Below are 18224 nucleotides of genomic sequence, written 5' to 3' on the forward strand. Positions count from 1 at the left end.
TGGGGAGCTGAGAGAGTCTGTATGTCTTAGTTTCAGATGGAATATAATTGTTTTTGTGTGAGTCTCTGGTATGATGGTCTGTTTTGGTTTTTGGAAAAAAATAATGTTGATAACGCACTGACTTTTCTAGTTGCAGCTAAGAAGTGTTGTATAGAATCTTAGAATCCTAGAATGGCCTGGGTTGAAAAGGACCACGATGATCATCTAGTTTCAGCTGCCCTGCTGTGTGCAGGGTTGTCAACCACCAGAGTCCAGAGCCACGTCCAGCCTGGCCCTGAACGCCTCCAGGGATGGGGCATCCACAGCCTCCTTGGGCAACCTGTTCCAGTGCCTCATCACCCTCTGTGTATGGAGACAAAGCCAATCACAGCGAAGGCCTGAGGAGCTGGGAGGGAATGTAATTAGGACATCTGACTTAATGTGACCAAAGGGATATTCCATACCGTATGATATCAAGCAGGGGGAGTTTTGAAGAGGATGAGAGTTCATCTCTGTCTCTCTCTCTCTGCTACTGCTGGGGACTAGCTAGGTATTAGTTGCGGGGTAGTAAGCAATTGCTCGTGCATCACTTGTTAATATATACATATATATATATATATATATATATATATATATATATAAACATAATTATCATCCTTTTCTCTATCTTGTCAATCCACAAGCTGTACTTATGTTTTCTTTTTTTCCCTAATTCTCTCCACCATCCCACTGGGAAGAGAGGAGGAATGAGCAAAAAACTGTCATGTTTATCCATCTGCTGGCTTAAATCACAGCACTTTAAAATTGGCATGCTGTTGCTGTGACACTGGGAAGTGTGTGGCATTTTGACAGTACTTTAAATATGTTAACTTAAGGTGAGATCCTACTCTCCTAGAAAATTAAATAGGGGGAAAAAATTAAGGGGAAACATAGTGTAATGTTTAATGATTGTAGTGACCAAGCTGCATCATGAATATTAGACCACATTGGGGAATATAGCATGTAGTGACAGCGTGAGTTAGATAACTGAAGAAAGCTTCCATAAAGCAAGCTGGGCTAGAGACATACCTGCATTTCGATGCATTCAGAATCTGAGCCCTGTAGATAGCTGGAAGGGGAGGTGGTAGCTGATTCTTATGCACTCCCTGTTCTTTTTGTCATTTTTTAAATTAAAAATAATGCAAACACTTGAAGTAAATGCCAGCAACTTAAGTATCGTGCTGATGATCTTTGTAGCTCATGATGGTTTCTTTCCTTGAAGATCTTTGAGACTCTCTTACTATGTAAGAGATTAAGAATTGCTGTGAATCAAAGCATGAACACGCCTTAGGTCTTATCTGTATAATGAACAGTTTTTCAAGAAGGTTGTTTTTCTTAATCTCGAAGTCATCCATTTTAAACCAGCGTTACTCTGATCCTTTCTCTGAGTGTAAGTCCTTAATTCCTGATGAGCATGCAGACTTCCTAGACCTCACAGTACTGCTTGGACTGTCCTCAGCTGCAAGAAAAAAAACTAGGCAGTCTTGCTTTTTTCTTTTTTTTTTTTTTTTCTTCCCCATTTGTTTCATGTGGGCTACTGGCAACAAGGAGCCCTAGTCTTGTTGAAATGCATTTCTGGATGAAGTATTGCGACACTGGATCTTTTCAAGTCTGATGAAGGAGGTCTAAAACCAGCCTTCAGTTGCAGACTGGATTAAGTTTTAATCATTTTGTACCCGATTTGCCACGTATAGCTTAAATATGACTAAACAGTTGCTGTGTGAGTATTTAATTAAAAAAGTAAACATCTTCACAGTGCTAACATTCTGCCATTGTAACAGCATAAATGGAAACGAAACAGAACTCTCCAGAAATAAAGAAATAAATCCCACAACACCCTGGAGTTGGCAGGAGGCAGTTAAAATGACAGACATAAATTCCTACTGATTTTACTGCGTAAACAAAATGGTTAAAGTGTTCCTGGAAACTAGGAAGAATGTGGGAGTAAAGGAGAACAGTTAAACTATTGCAGTAGCTGTGCCAAACTACTTTTCTCTTAATAAAGATTTTCCACTGTTTTTGTCTGTGAGTGGAATGTTTCATCTGCAAGAGAGTTCGTTTACAACCCTGTTTACTGTGGAGTTGTGTCAAGTAAAAATAAAAAAAAAAGCTGTATCTTAAAAATTCCATGCTTACAGTCTATCATGAAGTGTTAGGACTTTCAGATGAAGGGACGGTTGTTGCTTGAACATTTAAAACAAAAATGACAGCAGATGACCCACAGAGACCTGAGTCACTACAAGATAATTTAGGGCATAAGAAGTAGAGAAGCATTTCTTGCTACTGTACTGTGTGGCTTATTAGTCTAGCGGCATCTTTAGCATGTGACTCATAAAAACAGAAGTGTTTCATTTTGCAACTGAAGCCCATTATTTCCAGCTATAGGACCCTTTTGCCCTTCAATGTGCAACCTTCTTCATGTTAATTTTTCACTCTGTTTTCAAATTGCTGCAGAGCTAGTACAAATAGGTCAGCAGAACAGTATGTTTACTGAGGTTCTCTCTAATAATCTGGTTAGTGTTGTTAAAATCTTACTAGACACACGTTTTTATGTGTTGCACAGCTCTCTGTTTTGTGAAACATCTTAGTTGCAGATGTCTTTCTGTGCTAGGCTCTGTCTGAAGAAGAGCTGATCATGGTGGCTTCACTATGCTATGCATTTGTCAGAACATCCTGATTTGGTTTCTTACTTGGCATATTGCCCTGTGGGAGACCACTCTTGAGTGGCCTCTGCTTGGGCGTGGGTCCACCAACCCTTTGACTGCAGCCTTGCCACCATTTGCTTATCCACTGAATAGTCTAGTCTTCAAAGCCGCATCTCTCCAATGCAGAGATAAGGATGTGGTGTGGGACCGTGTTAAAAACCTTGCAGAAATCCAAACTAATGACATCAGTTGCCCTTCCTTTGTCCACCAGTGCCATTACTCCGTCGTAGAAGGCTGCCAGATTGGTCAGGCTGTGCTGGCTGTCTTGGGTTACCTTCTACTTTTGCATGTGCCTTAACATCTCTTCCAGGAGCATCTGTTTTATCATAGTCACAGGCACAGGTGTGAAGCTCACTGGCCTGTAGTTCCCCAGATCTTTCTTTTCCAGTCACCAAGGACTTTGCCTAATAGTTATGACTTTTTAAATATGATGAAGAGTGGCTTGGCAACCACATCAGGCAGCTCCTTCAGAACTCTGGATTGAGTGTTGTTTGGCATCACAGCCTTGAACTCATTTAGCCTCATGAGGTGATCTCTGACTTGCTCTGAGACCGAGAGGGATTTTTCTCCTTTGAGCCCAGCCTTTAAGTTCAAGGACACAAAAGGTACGGAGAGCCTGACTGGAACTGAAGATAGAGGCAAAGAACTCGAGCCTTCCCCATTTCTGAAGCAGCTGGTTCCCTCCCCCTGCCCCTCTGCTCCCTCAGAGGGGATATGCTCTCCTTTCCTTTTCTGACCAACATACCTGTAGAATCCCTTTTTGTTATTTTTCATACCTCTTACCGAGTTCACTTTCATTTGCACCTTTGCTTTCCTGATCTCTGCCCATCCGGACGGTGTCCCAGGCCACACATCCCCACTTCCACTGCTTACAGTTTTCGTTCTCTTCAGTCAGTTTGACCAGCAGGCACTTACTCAGCTGTGCTAGTTTCCTGTCTCTCCTGCTTGTTTCCTGTGCAGGGAGAGCTCTTGTGCCCTCAGAGAGGTATCTTTGAAGTGCTGCCAGACCTGTACTGTCCCTTTGTCCCTAAAGATAATTTTCAAGGGAATCTCACCCAATAATTCTTTAAATAGCCCAGAGTTTGCTCTCTCGAAATTCGTGGTCCTGACTTTGCTCTTTGCCAGGCCCACATCCCTTGAGATCACGAACTTGACCAGGGCCTGGTCACCACAGCTCAGACTGCCCCATAAAGGAGATCTTGATCTCTTTAATGATCTCCTGCACATTGGTGAGCACCATGCCTGGTAATGGTTCACCTCTGGTTGCTCTGTCCAGCACCCGAATAAGGAAGTCATTTTCAACAGACTTCAGGAGTCTTCTGGATTGCTTGCAGCTTTCCGTGTCCTTTTCCTAGCACCTGGGATAGTCTCATGAGGATGAGAGCTTCCAAGTGTGATGCCTCTTGAAGCTGAAGCAAGATGCCTTTGTTAACAGGCTCCCCTTCATCAGGCAGCCTGTAGGAGACCCTGACCACCAGACATCCTTCACTGGATCTTGTTCTTGATTTTAACTCACAAGCTCTCAACCTGTTTTTAACTTTTTTGGGAGCAGATCTTTGCAGTTGTATCTTAGCATAGAAGGCAGCTCCCTCCCTCACTCTTCCTACCTTCTTTATTCCTTCTAAAAAGCTTGTAGCCCACAGTTGTTGTACTCATGTGAATCGTTCCACCATATTTCTGTGATAGCAATTAGGTCACAGTTTTCTAATCCTACTATCACTTGTGACTCTTCTGCTTGTTTCACAGGCTGTGTGCATTGGTGTAAAGGCATTTCAGCCAGGCTAATGACAGCGTTATACCTTTTTATGTGCTTTTGATAGCTTCTATTTAGTTGTGAAAAATCAAGGACTCACTGCTGTCAAAAGTAACTGTAATAGCATGTTACTATATTGGAAAAGTTGAATTGCAAAAGTGAAGGGAAAGAAAGCTTCCTTCAAGTACTTGGGCCTGTGGTCTAGTATCCTAACATATTACTTGTCTCTTGGAAGGTAAAAAAATCCATGAATGTCAAGAGTTGTGTAGTATCTGCTTTGAAGGCAAATGCTCATTCTCAGTGTTCAGTAAGGTGTCAAACAGAATTGTCTCTTAACTGCTTGCTTTGTGTTACAGAATCATACAGTGGCTAGGATTGGAAGGGAATTTTAAAATCCTTTAGTTGCAAGCCCCTGCTGCAGGCATGGTTACCAGCCACTAGATGTCTGGGGTTGCTGCGATCCAAGTGCAACAGTTTGCATTTGGCCTTGTTAAATCTTGTTTTGCTTGTGTAGTCCCGGTTTTCAAGCTTGTCCAGATCCCTCTGGATGACTTCCTCCTATTTTGTCAAGTGCACCACTCAGCTCGGTGTCATCAGCAAACCTGCTGAGGGTAGTTTTGATCCCACTGCGTCTGTCACTGCTAGTGATGCTGAAGGGCACGCTTCCCAAGGCAGACCTCTGGGGACACGACTCATGAGGAAGAGTCAATCTGCCTGAGGGTAGGAAGGCTTTACAGAGGAGTCTGGATAGGCTAGATCAATGTGCTGAATCCAGTTGTATGAGCTTTAAGAAGACTGAGTTGCTGAGTCCTGCATTTCAGTTACAGAAATTCTACGCACCGCAACAGGCTTCAGGCAGAGTGACTGGCAAACTGTGTGGAAGAAAAGGATCTGGGGATAGTAGTTGATAGTTGGCTGAACGTGAGCCAGCAGTGTGCCAGATGGCAAAGAAGGCTAGTGGCATCCTGTCTTGTACACAGAAATAGTGTAGTCACTAGGACTGGGGAGGTGATCACTCTCTGTGTGATGCTTGTGAGGCCATACCTTGAGTTCTGTGTTCAGTTTTGGGCCTCTTACTACAAGAGAGGCATTGAGGCCCTGGAGCATGTTCAGAGAAGGGCAACAAAGCTGGAAAAGGGTCTGGAACATGAGTCTTACAAGGAGAGGCTGAGGGAACTGGGATTGTTTCTTCAGAGAAGGGAAGACGCAGGGAAGACCTTATTTTCACTTCAATGGAGGTTGTTGCAAGGTGGGGTTTTGGCTCTTTTTGCACATGCACTGTGGGTGGTTCAGGCTGGATATTAGGAAAAGTTTATTTTCAGAAGGAGTGGTCAGGTATTGGAACAGGCTGCCCAGGGCGGTAGTGGAGCCACCATCCCTGGTGATTTTCAAGAATAGAGCAGATGTCACACTGAACAGCATGGTCATAGGTGTGTGTTGATAGTTGATCTAGATGATCTTGGTGATTTTTCCAACCTTAATGATTCTATGATTGGTCTCTATCTGGATATAGAAAAGTTGACCACAACCCTCTGGCTGTGACCATCCAACCAATTCTTGATCCACTGAGTAAATAATACTGCTTTGAAATCCTTCTCTCTCCAACTAAAGATAGCAGCTGATGTACTGAAAAGTAATTCAGCCTCTGTGGAAGTCTTATCTTTGAGGTAATTCATTTTTCTGGAAGTAACATACATATTTAGGTTGAGTCACCGTGGGCTTGAGGGAGTACTGCCATGCATGCAGAATATAGTTCTGCGTTAGCTGCTGTAAGATGAATTCTAAGAAATAGCAAGAATATTGATTCTTCTCTGTGGGCAAGTCTTTAATTAGTTTGTGTTGAAGGCTTCTTTCACTGTTCATGATGTTAACAGCTACAGGGTATAAAACCATCTGAACTTTATTGTAAAAAGATGACAGCAGTGGTTCATTGTGCTGTTTTCTGTGCTTAGGTCCTTGGAGAGTTTTGATTCTCAAAGCGTAGCCCTCAGTCATTGACTTTTTCTCTGTACGCCTGCATGCTTCCTCTTCACCTGGTTCATGGCATTTTCTTAATTCCTCACTTTCTTTAAAGTTCTTGTAGTTACAATATTTTGCTTTCATATTTATATATTCCAGAAAAAGCAGAGAGAGTGTAGGAAATAGGACAGACATCATAAAACAGAAAGAAAATATAGTTTAAAAGTACTTGTAACTTCTATCTGTAGTTGAAAAAACATACTTAAAGATTGTTCTCATGATTCTGCAACACTAGCAATAGAGATGTTGGTAGGAGTTATCATCTAGAGGTTGATAATTAGCTGCTGGTTAGTGATCCAAGGTATGCTTTCTTCCCATTGGAGGTTAATTCCCAAGCAATGTTATATGATAACAGCCTTCTAAATTTTACTTGGTTTTAAGCAAGCAGTTGTATGTTTATTAAGAATGTAACTTCTGCTTTTGGTATGTGTTTGTGTACATACATTCACGTACAATTCAAATCTGTAGGTGTGTGTTTATGCACATATAGACACACAGAGACTTCAGTGTGTGTATAATCACTTTATGTATGTATGTACATAAGTGTCTCTGTATCAGTAGAGCGCCTTACTGACAAGTGAAAACTAGCAGTGTTTATCAAGCAGTTTCTCAACATTTTAGGAAGACACACTTTTGTGATGTGGCCCAGTGGTAAGTGCTAGTGAAGAGATTGTATTCTAGTGTTTGTTATTTATTCACTTCAGTGAAACATTCTGTAGGTTTGATTTAGTTGTCCCTTCTGTGTAGCAGAGGTAAAGCTTGCTGTGCCTCAGTGAGATGTGTATGAGGTCTTCTCTGCCTCCTGTTTTATTATTGTTGGCCCATGACATCAGAGGTGGATGTTGGTGGTATGACAGTAGAGGTTGAACCTTCCTGCCAATATTCCATTGCATTTTGTTGTTGTGGGACAGATGTCAGTAGTGACAGTGTGACAAAATGGTGCATGTGAACTAAAGGTGTGTCGTGGAGTTCCTCCATGCGTAAAAAATGGCAGCTGTTGACATTGATGCTTTCAGGAAGATTAAATGGTGGATGTTAATACGTGCAGTGGGTGGTGTGTTTCAGCAGTGGCAGCAGCAGTGTGGAAGGTAAGCCGTGTTCTGGATGGTCATTCACATTTTTAGTAGCGCAGTCTTTTACATCTCTGGTGAAAAACACATAGCTAATGGTGTGACTGTGTTCAGAAATAGAGTTTTGTAGCTGAGAATGAGCTCTATCAAATAGTGTGATTGTGCTCTTTGTAACTTCTGTAGTTTCCATGGAAATAAGTAGGTGTTCCTGCTCCAGCAGAGGGATTGGACTAGGTGATCTTTCAAGGTCCCTTCTGATCTCTGGCATTCTGCGATTCTGTGTGTTACTTTTGGAGTGACCTGCATACGTGAGTCTTGAGCTTCTGGTAGATGCACAGAACACTGTCAAAATGAGCTCAGTAGTGCTATGTTTTCTTGCCCTGGGCAGGGATTTACTAGCAAAATCCAGACCTGTCAGGAGAAGGGAATTGGTGCTTGTTTCACTTGTCTGTGGATCAATTCCTGTTCTCAGGATGTAGCCTGTTAGGAGCATCGTATGGAATTAATGCTTTGACATTCACATAGAAGGGAAGGGAGAGCATCTTTTTTGTTTTGCTGCTGAGCACAAAGGAATACTTTATTAGCTCCCAGTGTTTGGACAATCGGTGATCTCATTTCGGAGTGTCTGTTTTACCCCGTTTTATGATGATCATTAGCATTATCAGGCAGTGAAGAAGAAAAGGTAGTAGCTTAAGTCAGTACAATCCATGGAATTCGGGATTGAAGTATGAGTGGGATATTTCTGGATGTTGAAGAAGAGCGAAGCTGTCTCTTTGAATGTATCAAATTTCTACCCTCAGAATGTTACCAATTTAAGTACTTGGGGAGAAGAAGCAATTACGGAATTATTTCAGTCAGGGAGCTCAACCTGATTTGTATTTAACTCATTACCTCTTCTTGTTTTCTTTGATTCTCATAGAGATAAGCAATATTTTGATTTTTTTTTTTTTTTTTAGTTCCATTACTAATGCATGGAGTTTCTGTGGTGTATTTCCTTGTTGTTAATGAGTCTTGCTGTTGTGATTTCGAGTAAACTGACGTCTGACCTCTCTGGTTTCTTCACACCAGATACAGTAATGGTATATTATATAAGAGCAGGCAAACCTTGGCTTTTTGATGCACATGGAAACAGGATAAGCTGCATTTATTGTTATCTACATTTTTAGTAAGAACTTGTTGTACTGCTTACAACATTCAGAATTTGTTTTTGCATGAGCCAGTAGCAGGATCTTGTGAGCTGGTTTTTTTTTGTTTTTTTTTTTTTATTTTATTTCATTTTGACATTTTGTAATTATTTTTGCTCTGTATTTCATCGTCTCACCCCAGAAATCTAGCATCAATGAAGAAGATGCACAAATCTTTTCTGTAATGTCTGGACTTCTGGACAGATGTGGTACTTTATTTGTTACTTTTTATGATTGTCTTTTAGAATCTGCAGATTTTAAAAGCTCTGTATTACTTGTCTCTTCTTCTTGTTATTGTTTGTTTGTTTCTGTGCTGTACAGAAGGTCTATAAGTAGGCTATGGGAGAAACAAATAGTACATTTGCATGTTTTTTTAGGGCATCTCTTGTTGTCAGTGAGAGCTAACCTTTGTTCAAATCTTTGTGTTTCTTTGGATATAGCAAATATTTACTTTTATGTAAGGATCGTCCTTGAAGTTGCTGAAGTGACTGAGTAGAGGAACTATTAATTGCTATATGTGATGACTAAATTTCTTTGAAGGTAGGAGTATCCTGAAAAAGTGTAGTTAATTAGCATGTCTAGCTAGCCTGCGGGTAGGGAGGTTAGCCTTATCTTTAACTGACCAGTTGTGGGCCAGAGGCTGTGTCAGGGAAGTGGTCAAGGTGGTTAGAAAATAGATTTAAAAGACATGACAAAAATCATAGAGTATTCTAGCTTTTTGGAAGACCACCCAGCGAAATGGGCATGGATTTGCTGAGCTCAGGTCTTGATAGCTGCATCTTTTCTGGTGAGTTGGGCTGCGGGATATAACTCTTGGTAGAGCATTGAGAGGGTATTTCAGCTTTAGTGGCCTAAGGTTAGATACAGCTGATCATCCAGGTAAGCCTCTGTGGGGGTTTCATGGGGGATTGAATAAGTAAATTTTACCTGAATTTAGAATGCGTTTAAATTTACAGTATTACCCAAAGGAGAAACAGTGCATGGAAAAAAAATCCAACAGCTTTTCAGAATAAGGAAAAAAGTGCATGTACTCTTGAAACCTGCCTGTCAGATTCTAGATATTATGCATGATGTCATTCATCATCTAGCTACTTAAGTTGAGTGCTGTTTTCTAAATTCAGTGATTCAGACTTTCCTGCTATTTTATCAGCAGGAAATGAAAAGAAAGTATTAAACTATTTGAGATAATTTAGCAGCAATGTGTGAACTTTTTTCACAATAAGAAGTTGAACTCTGAGGAGACATAGTTGCTTGTGAGTTCTAAGTCACCCTATTTTTCTCAGGTCTCTGGTATTGCAGATATTACTGAGACTCATTGGGCTCATTCTGAGCAATTTGGACTTAATATCTGTGTTATTTAGCTGATAATGCTTCTGGTGTATGTGCAGCTGTAAAGATAGATGACAAGATCATCAGCCCATGAGGTTTAACCAAACGTGTGTTATTGTAGGGAAACAGAATGCACAAATTTTCCGAGGCAAACGGCTCCAGTGTGGGTGTGCTCTGCAGCAGGGTGGAGGATCACGGTGTGTGAGGGGGTCCTAAAATGAAGGAGTTGTCAGGGTGTGGAGAGCGGTCGGAACCCCACAGCTGTTGGGCAGAGGTGGGCTGATGAGGTGTGGCTGGGGCTAGGTGCAGCGGCGTAGTGCCTTGAGCATGCAAAGGGAACCCTGTGAGCATAGTGACCATAGTGCCTTGAGCATGCAAAGGGAACCCTGTGAGCATAGTGACCGGGACAAGTAAACTAGGTGTGGCACGGCAGGATGATGTGGCACAGCAGTTTTCACAGTTGAGGCAGACAGGGAAGGCATAGTCTCCCTCCAGGCTCAATAAATCAGCTCGTCTATGGGTCATCACCCTCACCAGAGGAACCAGACCTAGACATTGCAGATCAGCTTAAACGTGATCACACAACCAGGGGACCATAGGTTCATGGGAAGTAGGTCCTTCTTGACCATCCTGACCTCCTTCTATGACTGACTCACCCAGTGGATGAGGGAAAGGCTGTGAATGTAGTCAACCTGGACTTTAGCAAAGCCTTTGACTCTGTCTCCCCCAGTATTTTCCTGAGGAAACTGGCAACTCGTGACTTGAAGAGGTATGCTCTTTGCTGGGCAAAAAGCTGTCTGGATGGCCAGGATCAGATAATGGTAGCAAATGGAGTTTAATCTGACTGGCAACTGGTTCATGAGCCATTTTCCCCTGGAGTCAATATTGGGACCAGCTGTGTGTAATATATTCATTAATGATGTGGACGAGGGGGTTGGGCGCACCAACAGTAAGTTTGCAGATTGCACCAAGCTGGAAGAAGGTGTTGATTTCCCTGTCTGAGGATAGGAAGGCTATACAGAGGCTGTACATCTGGTTAGGCTGGGTGAGTGGGCTGAGGTCAGTTTTGTAAAGCTTTACAGGACCAAGTGTCTAGTCCTGCACTTTGGTCACAGCAACCTTATGCAGTGCTACAGGCTTGGCAAAGAGTGGCTGGAAAGCTGTGTTGGAGGAATGAAATCTGGTGATGTTTGTCAGCAGCTGTCTGAACGTGAGCCAGTGGTATGCTCAGGTGGCCAGGAAGGCCCAGGGCATTCTGGCTTACATCAGGAGTACTGTTGCTAGCAGGACCTGTGATTGCCCCCTGTACACAGCGCTGGTGAGGCTGCACTTAGAGCACTGTGTTCTTTTTGGGCCCCTCACTGTAAGAAATACATTGAGGCCCTGGAGCATATCCAAGAAGGGCAGTGGAGCTGGTTGAGGGATCTGGAGCACAAGTCTTATGAAGAGCGGCTGAGGGAGCTGGGATTGTTAGTCTGAAGTTGGGGAGGATGCTAAGGGAGACCTATTGCTCTCTGTGAATACCTGAAAGGATGTTGTGGTGAGGTGGAGGTAGGCCTCTTCGTCTGCATAACTAGTGACAGTACAAGAAGGAGTGGCCTCGAGTGGTGCCAGGGGAGATTGAGGCTGGACATTAGGAAAAATTTCTTCACAAAATGGTGAGAGGTTGGAATGTGCTGTCCAGGGAGGTGATGAAATCCCCATCCCTCTTTGTTTCCAAGGAAAAGGTAGGTGTGGCAGGTAGGCATAGTGGGTAGTGCTGGTGATAGCTGGGTGGTTGGACTGTGTGATCTTGGAGGCCTTTTCCAACTGTAATGGTTCTATGATAACATTACTGTAGTTGCACTTTCAGGAAAGGATAAAACCTACATTCTATTATACTTCTCTTTTTTTTTTAGTATTATGTAAATACTATTTTATCTGAAGATTTATGATAGGCTGTGTTTCCAGTAAAAGATTGATCTAATGAAAAAAAAAAGAGAGAATCCACCTGCTCTTTTACTCATATATTATCTTTGCTTTCATTTTAGTTTGCAAGTATGCCTGCCACAGGAAATGTGAGGAAAAGGTAAGCCTATTTATTTCTCTCTCTTTGTTGACAGTCCATGTGTATCTGAAGTTTGGACTGTAGAAGTTGTGTCATGATGATGATTATTAAATCAAATGCCAAGTTGACAGGAAAAAAAAGCAACTTTTTGCTGTTATTTTGTCATTAAGGTAAAACAAGTATAGTGTAACTTCTGCAATAAAGCTACTCATTCCTCCCACAAGAGGACAAGTTTCAAGTTGAAAACAGAAAGTTGGGCCAAATACAAACTATGCTCTTCTACCAGGAAAAGAAAAATATGAGTTTGGGGTGTGTATCTAAAGTTTACAGCAACAGGATTTAATGGAAACTTTTAGTGGTGGTTTAAGAAAAATATGAGAACATTTAGGTTCAGCATGTACTGTAAATTGAATCCAGCAAGTTCAGTTTCATAACTGAATTTTTGATATTTTAAAAAAATGAGTGCCTTTTTCATCAGGAAATACCCAGCTCAGCCTCCTAGTTTATCTTGTACTCTACAAAAAAGAAAGCTGGCTTCCTTTTTTTTCTTCTCACTGTTTTATATTGTCTTGGATTTTGTTGGCCATTAGGTTAAATCAACTATAATTACTCAGGGCACGTTTTCAAAGCTTGGTGAGTTGTAATTGTTTCTGACTTGAAAGTAGATGTGGAATATTGAAAGGTAGATATTGAGTATCAAGACAGCACAAATCTATATAAAACGAAAAGAGATATTTTATGGCTGCTGAAAGTCAGAATGTTTTCCATTACGTGCAGGAGCAGTCTTGAAAGGAAGAGGTGGGAGCAACAACCCTTGCACTTAGCATTCCATCTTTTTTTATGATATAAAGACATCTGAATGGGAAAGATCAAATAAATATTGAACACATGCAGAGTTCAGTTTCTTCTCTGGTTTTCATAACAAAAACACTCATCAACATTTAAAAAATAAAGCTCCTTGTTTTTTTTTTTTTTTTTTGACTTGCACTTATGTTATGTATGGATAATTTTTGTGGGTTCTGAAAAATGTTGCTATGGGAAAATTAACCGAGCTAAAACATGAGTATCTGAAGGGAAAATAAACATCATGCTAGTCAAGGATTAGTTGTCTATTCCTTGTATGTATACAGTTGTAAACGTGGAATTAAAATATTATTTTTAAAAATATTAGTTTTTTAAAGTTAAAAATATTTTTTATTTTAATATGTATATTTGCTAGTGGATGAGTTCTTCTTCTGATACATTACACAAGTAGTTTAATAATGGGAATGGTTTCCATGTCGTACAATATAGAACAAGAACTGTGTAAGCATGAATAAAAAGTGAGAGGAAGGGTTGTTTCTACAATTGTTTCAACATATCACTTTTAACAGTGGGGAAAAAAAAAGTAACACTCAAGATTTACATTTACATTAATTTGTTTTGTTAAAACAAAGAAATATGAAAGAAAATCAAACTGGAAGAGTTAAATCCTTTTTTCTAAAGGTTTGATTTTTCATTTAAGGCTTCTTTTCGTACTGTCTTTGCATTTTTTTCCCTGATTAATTTTGTAGAGTAAAAATCATTTTATATACTGGTATCAAATGAAATGTTTCTATGTTTTTGTAGAGATCTGAAAAATTGCCAGAAAGACCAAAATGGAGTTCATATGGTGTTGTACAAGTATCAGACAAGCTGTAGGTGTAAAGTTCCTCATCACGTAATGTCAGCTACCAACAGCATAAGTACTTCCATGGTCTCAGATGACTTAAAATTTCCTCATCTCTAGATCTGTGTAAATCAGAGATGTCCAAGGAGTGCTAATGTGTAAATTTTGTGTTGTTGGAGGGGTTACTTTGTTTTATTCTCTTGGGATAATGTTCCCTGCTTTTAACAAGACTGGTATTTGCTTTGAATGAAGGTTACACTTATTCTTATAATTAGACTACTTGACTTTTGGAGAACATGGATCTATTTCAGTCGCCTGTATTGTTGACTTGATGTTTAGCTTTGTGGAAAAATTTCTTTGTTTTAGTGTTTCCAAAACGTATGAGTAAATTCAAGTGAAGAACTCTGCCCAGTGCAAAACTTGGAGATTGATCAGGCAATTTGGGGAATCTTAAAGGTCATCAAGTCCAACTTCCCTGCAGTGATCAGGGAGATAAACTGCTAGGTCAGTTTGCTCAGAGCTGGTGCTGCCTGACTTTGAATGTTTCCATAGATGAGACATCTCACCACCCTTACTGTAGGGAACAATGCTCCTTATACTACATTCCTTATTCTAAATCTCCCCTCTTTTAGTCTGGAACCATTTCCCATTGTCCTGTCACAGCAGACCCTGCTAAAGAGTCTGTCCCCTTATTTCTTACAGCCCCCTTTAGATACTGAAAAGCTGCTATCAGCTCTTCTCAGAGCCTTCTCTTCTCCAAGCTGAACAGCCCCAGCTCTGTCAGTCTTTGAGGTTAATTTAAAACAGCTACACACACACACACATACTGTATTGGTATTGTCTGTGGAGAAAAACAAACGCATACAGAATGGGCATCTGGATATAAAACCTGGAGAGAGATCCACCTCTGTCAAATTATTATCTGCAATTTAATCAAGAAGGGAAATGTGGAGATGTGGCTGGGGGATAAATTAATGAAATTTAGGATCCAAAAATTCAAAACAGAAGTTGTTTTCTACACGAAAAAGTGATTATTTACAAGTATGTGAACAAGTTTTCCAGATAGGTTTGTTTAGGTGAAAAGCAGACAGGTTTCTGAGCACTGAAGTAATCTAATCATATCCTGGAGCAATGGAGCTATGGATGGGCTCTGCCATAAAGGGTTTAGTAGATCACTCTTCTCTGAAGAAGTCACTGAACTCTCATAGCCTGTCTGAAGTTGTTTGCTGTGTCTCTGCCTGTGCAACGTGAGAGATCTTGGCATGTGCTTGAACTCAGGTGCAGCTTCTCAATCAGTTTATTTTGCATACATCGCTCAATGGGCCTCAGTTCATCAGTTTGGTGTGCATTGTGAGTGCTGAGCAATGACAGCACTGTTGCTCTGAGCCTCAAAAACTTGATACATTAGTAAGACACATGATTTTTTTGACACATTTTAATGTGCTGAGAAGTCCCTCTTGAGCTGACTGATTTTATCAAGCTTGTAAGCAAATGCTTAAATTATCTTAATATCGGTAAGCTTGAGTATTTGTTGAAGTCTTTTGCTGGATCAGTGGTGTCATTCAGCAGTGCCTTACTTTAGTTTTTGTACTGAGTGTTACATATCTCCTCAACTCAACCTGGAAGATAATTTTGCCTTGCTTGAGCCATTATTTTGTACATAATGCAGTGCGATACTTTGCCAGTCTGTCCTGGTGTCCAATACACTAATCCACGTGGCTCTGTTTTTCTTCTCCAACAGGATTGATTTCTATGAGTTTGATTCAACACTCTTCCTTCTTTGCCTTTTAAGGAGCTATTTAGACATCTCAGTGGAGTGCAGACTTAATCAAAGCTTCAAGATTTTGTCTTAGTGATCTAAAATCCTTGTTCAGATAGACTCATGTTCTGAGCTGTAGCGTGCCAGTTGCATGCTGTTAAAGCTAGGTCAAGCAATTCATTACCTTCAGATTCTGTAGTTTATTTTTTAATAGAGAAGTAAGATGTGTATGTGTTGTTTTTAGTGTTTTGTCACTTATAAAGCTGCCAAAATTGCAATCATAAAAGGTATAAACTCAGACATGACATTTTGTCCTGCTGCTTTGCTCAAAGGCCACATTTTTTTGTTAGATTCTCATTTTCGTGGCATTTGTATTTGAGATATTGTAATTCTCCCCTTGACCCTGTTTTCCCATTTTCTTTGATCAGCAATAGCTTAAAAAGTTTAGAAAATAGGAGTGAGGCTGTTCTACATCCCTCGCTGCATTGTTCATTTCTTTCGTAGACTCTCATAGTAAAGGAAAAACGAACATGATTATAAAAAGAAATGCACAGAAATGTAAAAAACAAAAACAACAGTTTAAGTTACTGTAAAAATGTTACGAGCTGTGCTGCAATGGGGAAATTGGCAGTAATCATGGCAATAAAACTAAGCCGGGAGCGACAGCTGGCTTTAGTCCTTGGATACATGTTCATTGTGTATTGTGAAAATAAGAGAGGGAAGGAGGAAGTAAAAAAAAGAAATAAAAAATAGGTGTATTGGTCATCTATTTTCAGTTAAGAGACGTAGAGCTCAAAGCATATTGGCATTTTAAAAGGCTCGGTAAACTTCTGTCACCCGGTCTGTTTTATGAATAAACCTTGTGTTTACTTGGGGCAGCCTCACTGACGTGGTAGGACTGGTCTCTGGCCCTTTGAGTGGGTGACCATGAAGGCAGGTACCTTTCATTCCCACAAGGAGAATCAGCAGCTCTTCATGGTCCAGGGAGAAAAATGCTTAGAGAGGAATGTATTGTACACTGTGATACAACAATTTTCCTGGTGTTTCTGGAGCAGGAAGGAAAGATCCTTCTCCTTTTATAGAGAAATATATCTGCTTAGTTCAGCTCATCCATCTTTTAAACAGTGTGGTAACTATTCGGAATTGAGTTATGGACAATGCGCTGTTGTCAGTTATGAGTCAAACTGTTTTTAATTTTGGTTGTGGATTAGTTTGTTTTCTTTCTGCTCTTGTAAGTGATATCCAAATTAAAAGAAAAAAATACTTTGCCTTTACCTTCCTTCTTCTTCAGAATAGTGAATCTAGTGTGTTCTACACATTTCCTTCACTTTGTCTTTTATTCCTCCTGTATCAGACACCTAGCTTAAATCCTAATTTCTGGTGTGCGTGCGTGGTTTTGTTTGGCTTTCAGAAGGAGGTTTGAAAGTAGACTGTGTTTAAAAGTTCTTCCCTGCCTGCTGATAGTGTACAGTACAGCATTACAGAGATGCTGCTTCTAGTTCTGTATTGTTACGTGAGCAGAAAGCTGGTGACTTCGCAAGCTGTATGCAGTGTTCTGTATGCCCTGATTGCAGTGTGCTGCTTCTGTGTTCAGTGCAGAAGCAGAAAGTGTGTAAGGGGGCACCGCTTTACACCTAATGCTTTAAGAAAGTGCATTTTGACAAGTAGTCCAATGCTTAAAAAGTTAAATGAATTGGATCGTTCTAGATTACTAGTTCCATTAGGAAGATGAGAGGTTGATGGCTGAAGCGAGTAAAGAGTGGCAGCCTAGGGGCACTTCCTCTTCACATGAAAAAAATCACTGAGATTTCCAGGATTACTGTGTTTCTGACATCTCATCTCTGCCGTATTTTTGATGAGTGCTCATAAAGTGTTGGACGGCTTGGGTTGGTATCATCATGCTGATACTTGATCAGTTTTGAGAGGGAAGCGACTGTATTTTTGGTGTTGTCATTTCTCAAACAGCTGCCAATGTTCTTTCTCTTTGAGAGTGATAATTATTTCTTTTCTGTTTAATTTGATGCTCCCAAGGTTTGCTGTTGAGGAAATTCAATATCTGTTCAGAAGAGTGGAAAGAATTTCTCTTTGAGTGTTTAAAATAATACAAAGTTAATACAGAAATCCAACTTTTAAGATGTTAAAAATGTGTATCACTTTTTAAAAAGGGTTGCTACTTGTGTAGAGGCAGTTTAAAATCTTTATGTATTTCTCTCCGGATGCTCTGATTTTCATGTTTATGTGCATTTGCACAAGGAATACAGCTTAATGTTTCAAACTTCCCCAGAAAGTAGGCTTTTTTTGGTAAAACCCTTTCACTGAATACTCGGTGTGTTAATTTGTAAGTGACTTCACAATAAAACTCTGTTTTAAAAATAATCGAGCAACCTTGAAGAAAATTGTTTTGAGTACAGCAAACCACTGTCAGCTTCTACGACTTAGTTAATACGACAGTTGGAAGCATAGGTCAGCACTGTCACGAGCAGCTGTGGACTAAATATGGTGACTTTGCTTCTCAAAAGGTTCACGTGAGTTTTTTTGCTTTGCTTTTTCCTTTAATAATAATAATAATAAGAAAGTATATATATAAGAATCAGTGTGCATGATTGGAGGAGTATACTTTCTACCTAACTATCTCAGATTTTGGGTAGAAGGAATCAAGGCATTAAATGAAAACTTGTGCCATGTTGGTTGC

At 40.3% G+C, this 18224-nt stretch overlaps 1 protein-coding gene across 7 annotated transcripts in view; it reads left to right on the forward strand.

The window, feature by feature from the left end:
* Nucleotides 1–18224, forward strand: part of TNS3 (tensin 3) — a 216469-nt gene that overhangs the window by 62849 nt on the left and 135396 nt on the right. For all 7 annotated transcript variants that reach the window (XM_048940293.1, XM_048940294.1, XM_048940295.1 and 4 more), the window contains exon 3: nt 12109–12146. In XM_048940293.1, coding sequence (XP_048796250.1) covers nt 12109–12146 — 38 coding nt within the window. The remainder of the gene's footprint in view (nt 1–12108; nt 12147–18224) is intronic.

Source organism: Lagopus muta, chromosome 3, assembly GCF_023343835.1.
Source record: "Lagopus muta isolate bLagMut1 chromosome 3, bLagMut1 primary, whole genome shotgun sequence".
In the NCBI taxonomy this organism is placed as follows: domain Eukaryota; kingdom Metazoa; phylum Chordata; class Aves; order Galliformes; family Phasianidae; genus Lagopus; species Lagopus muta.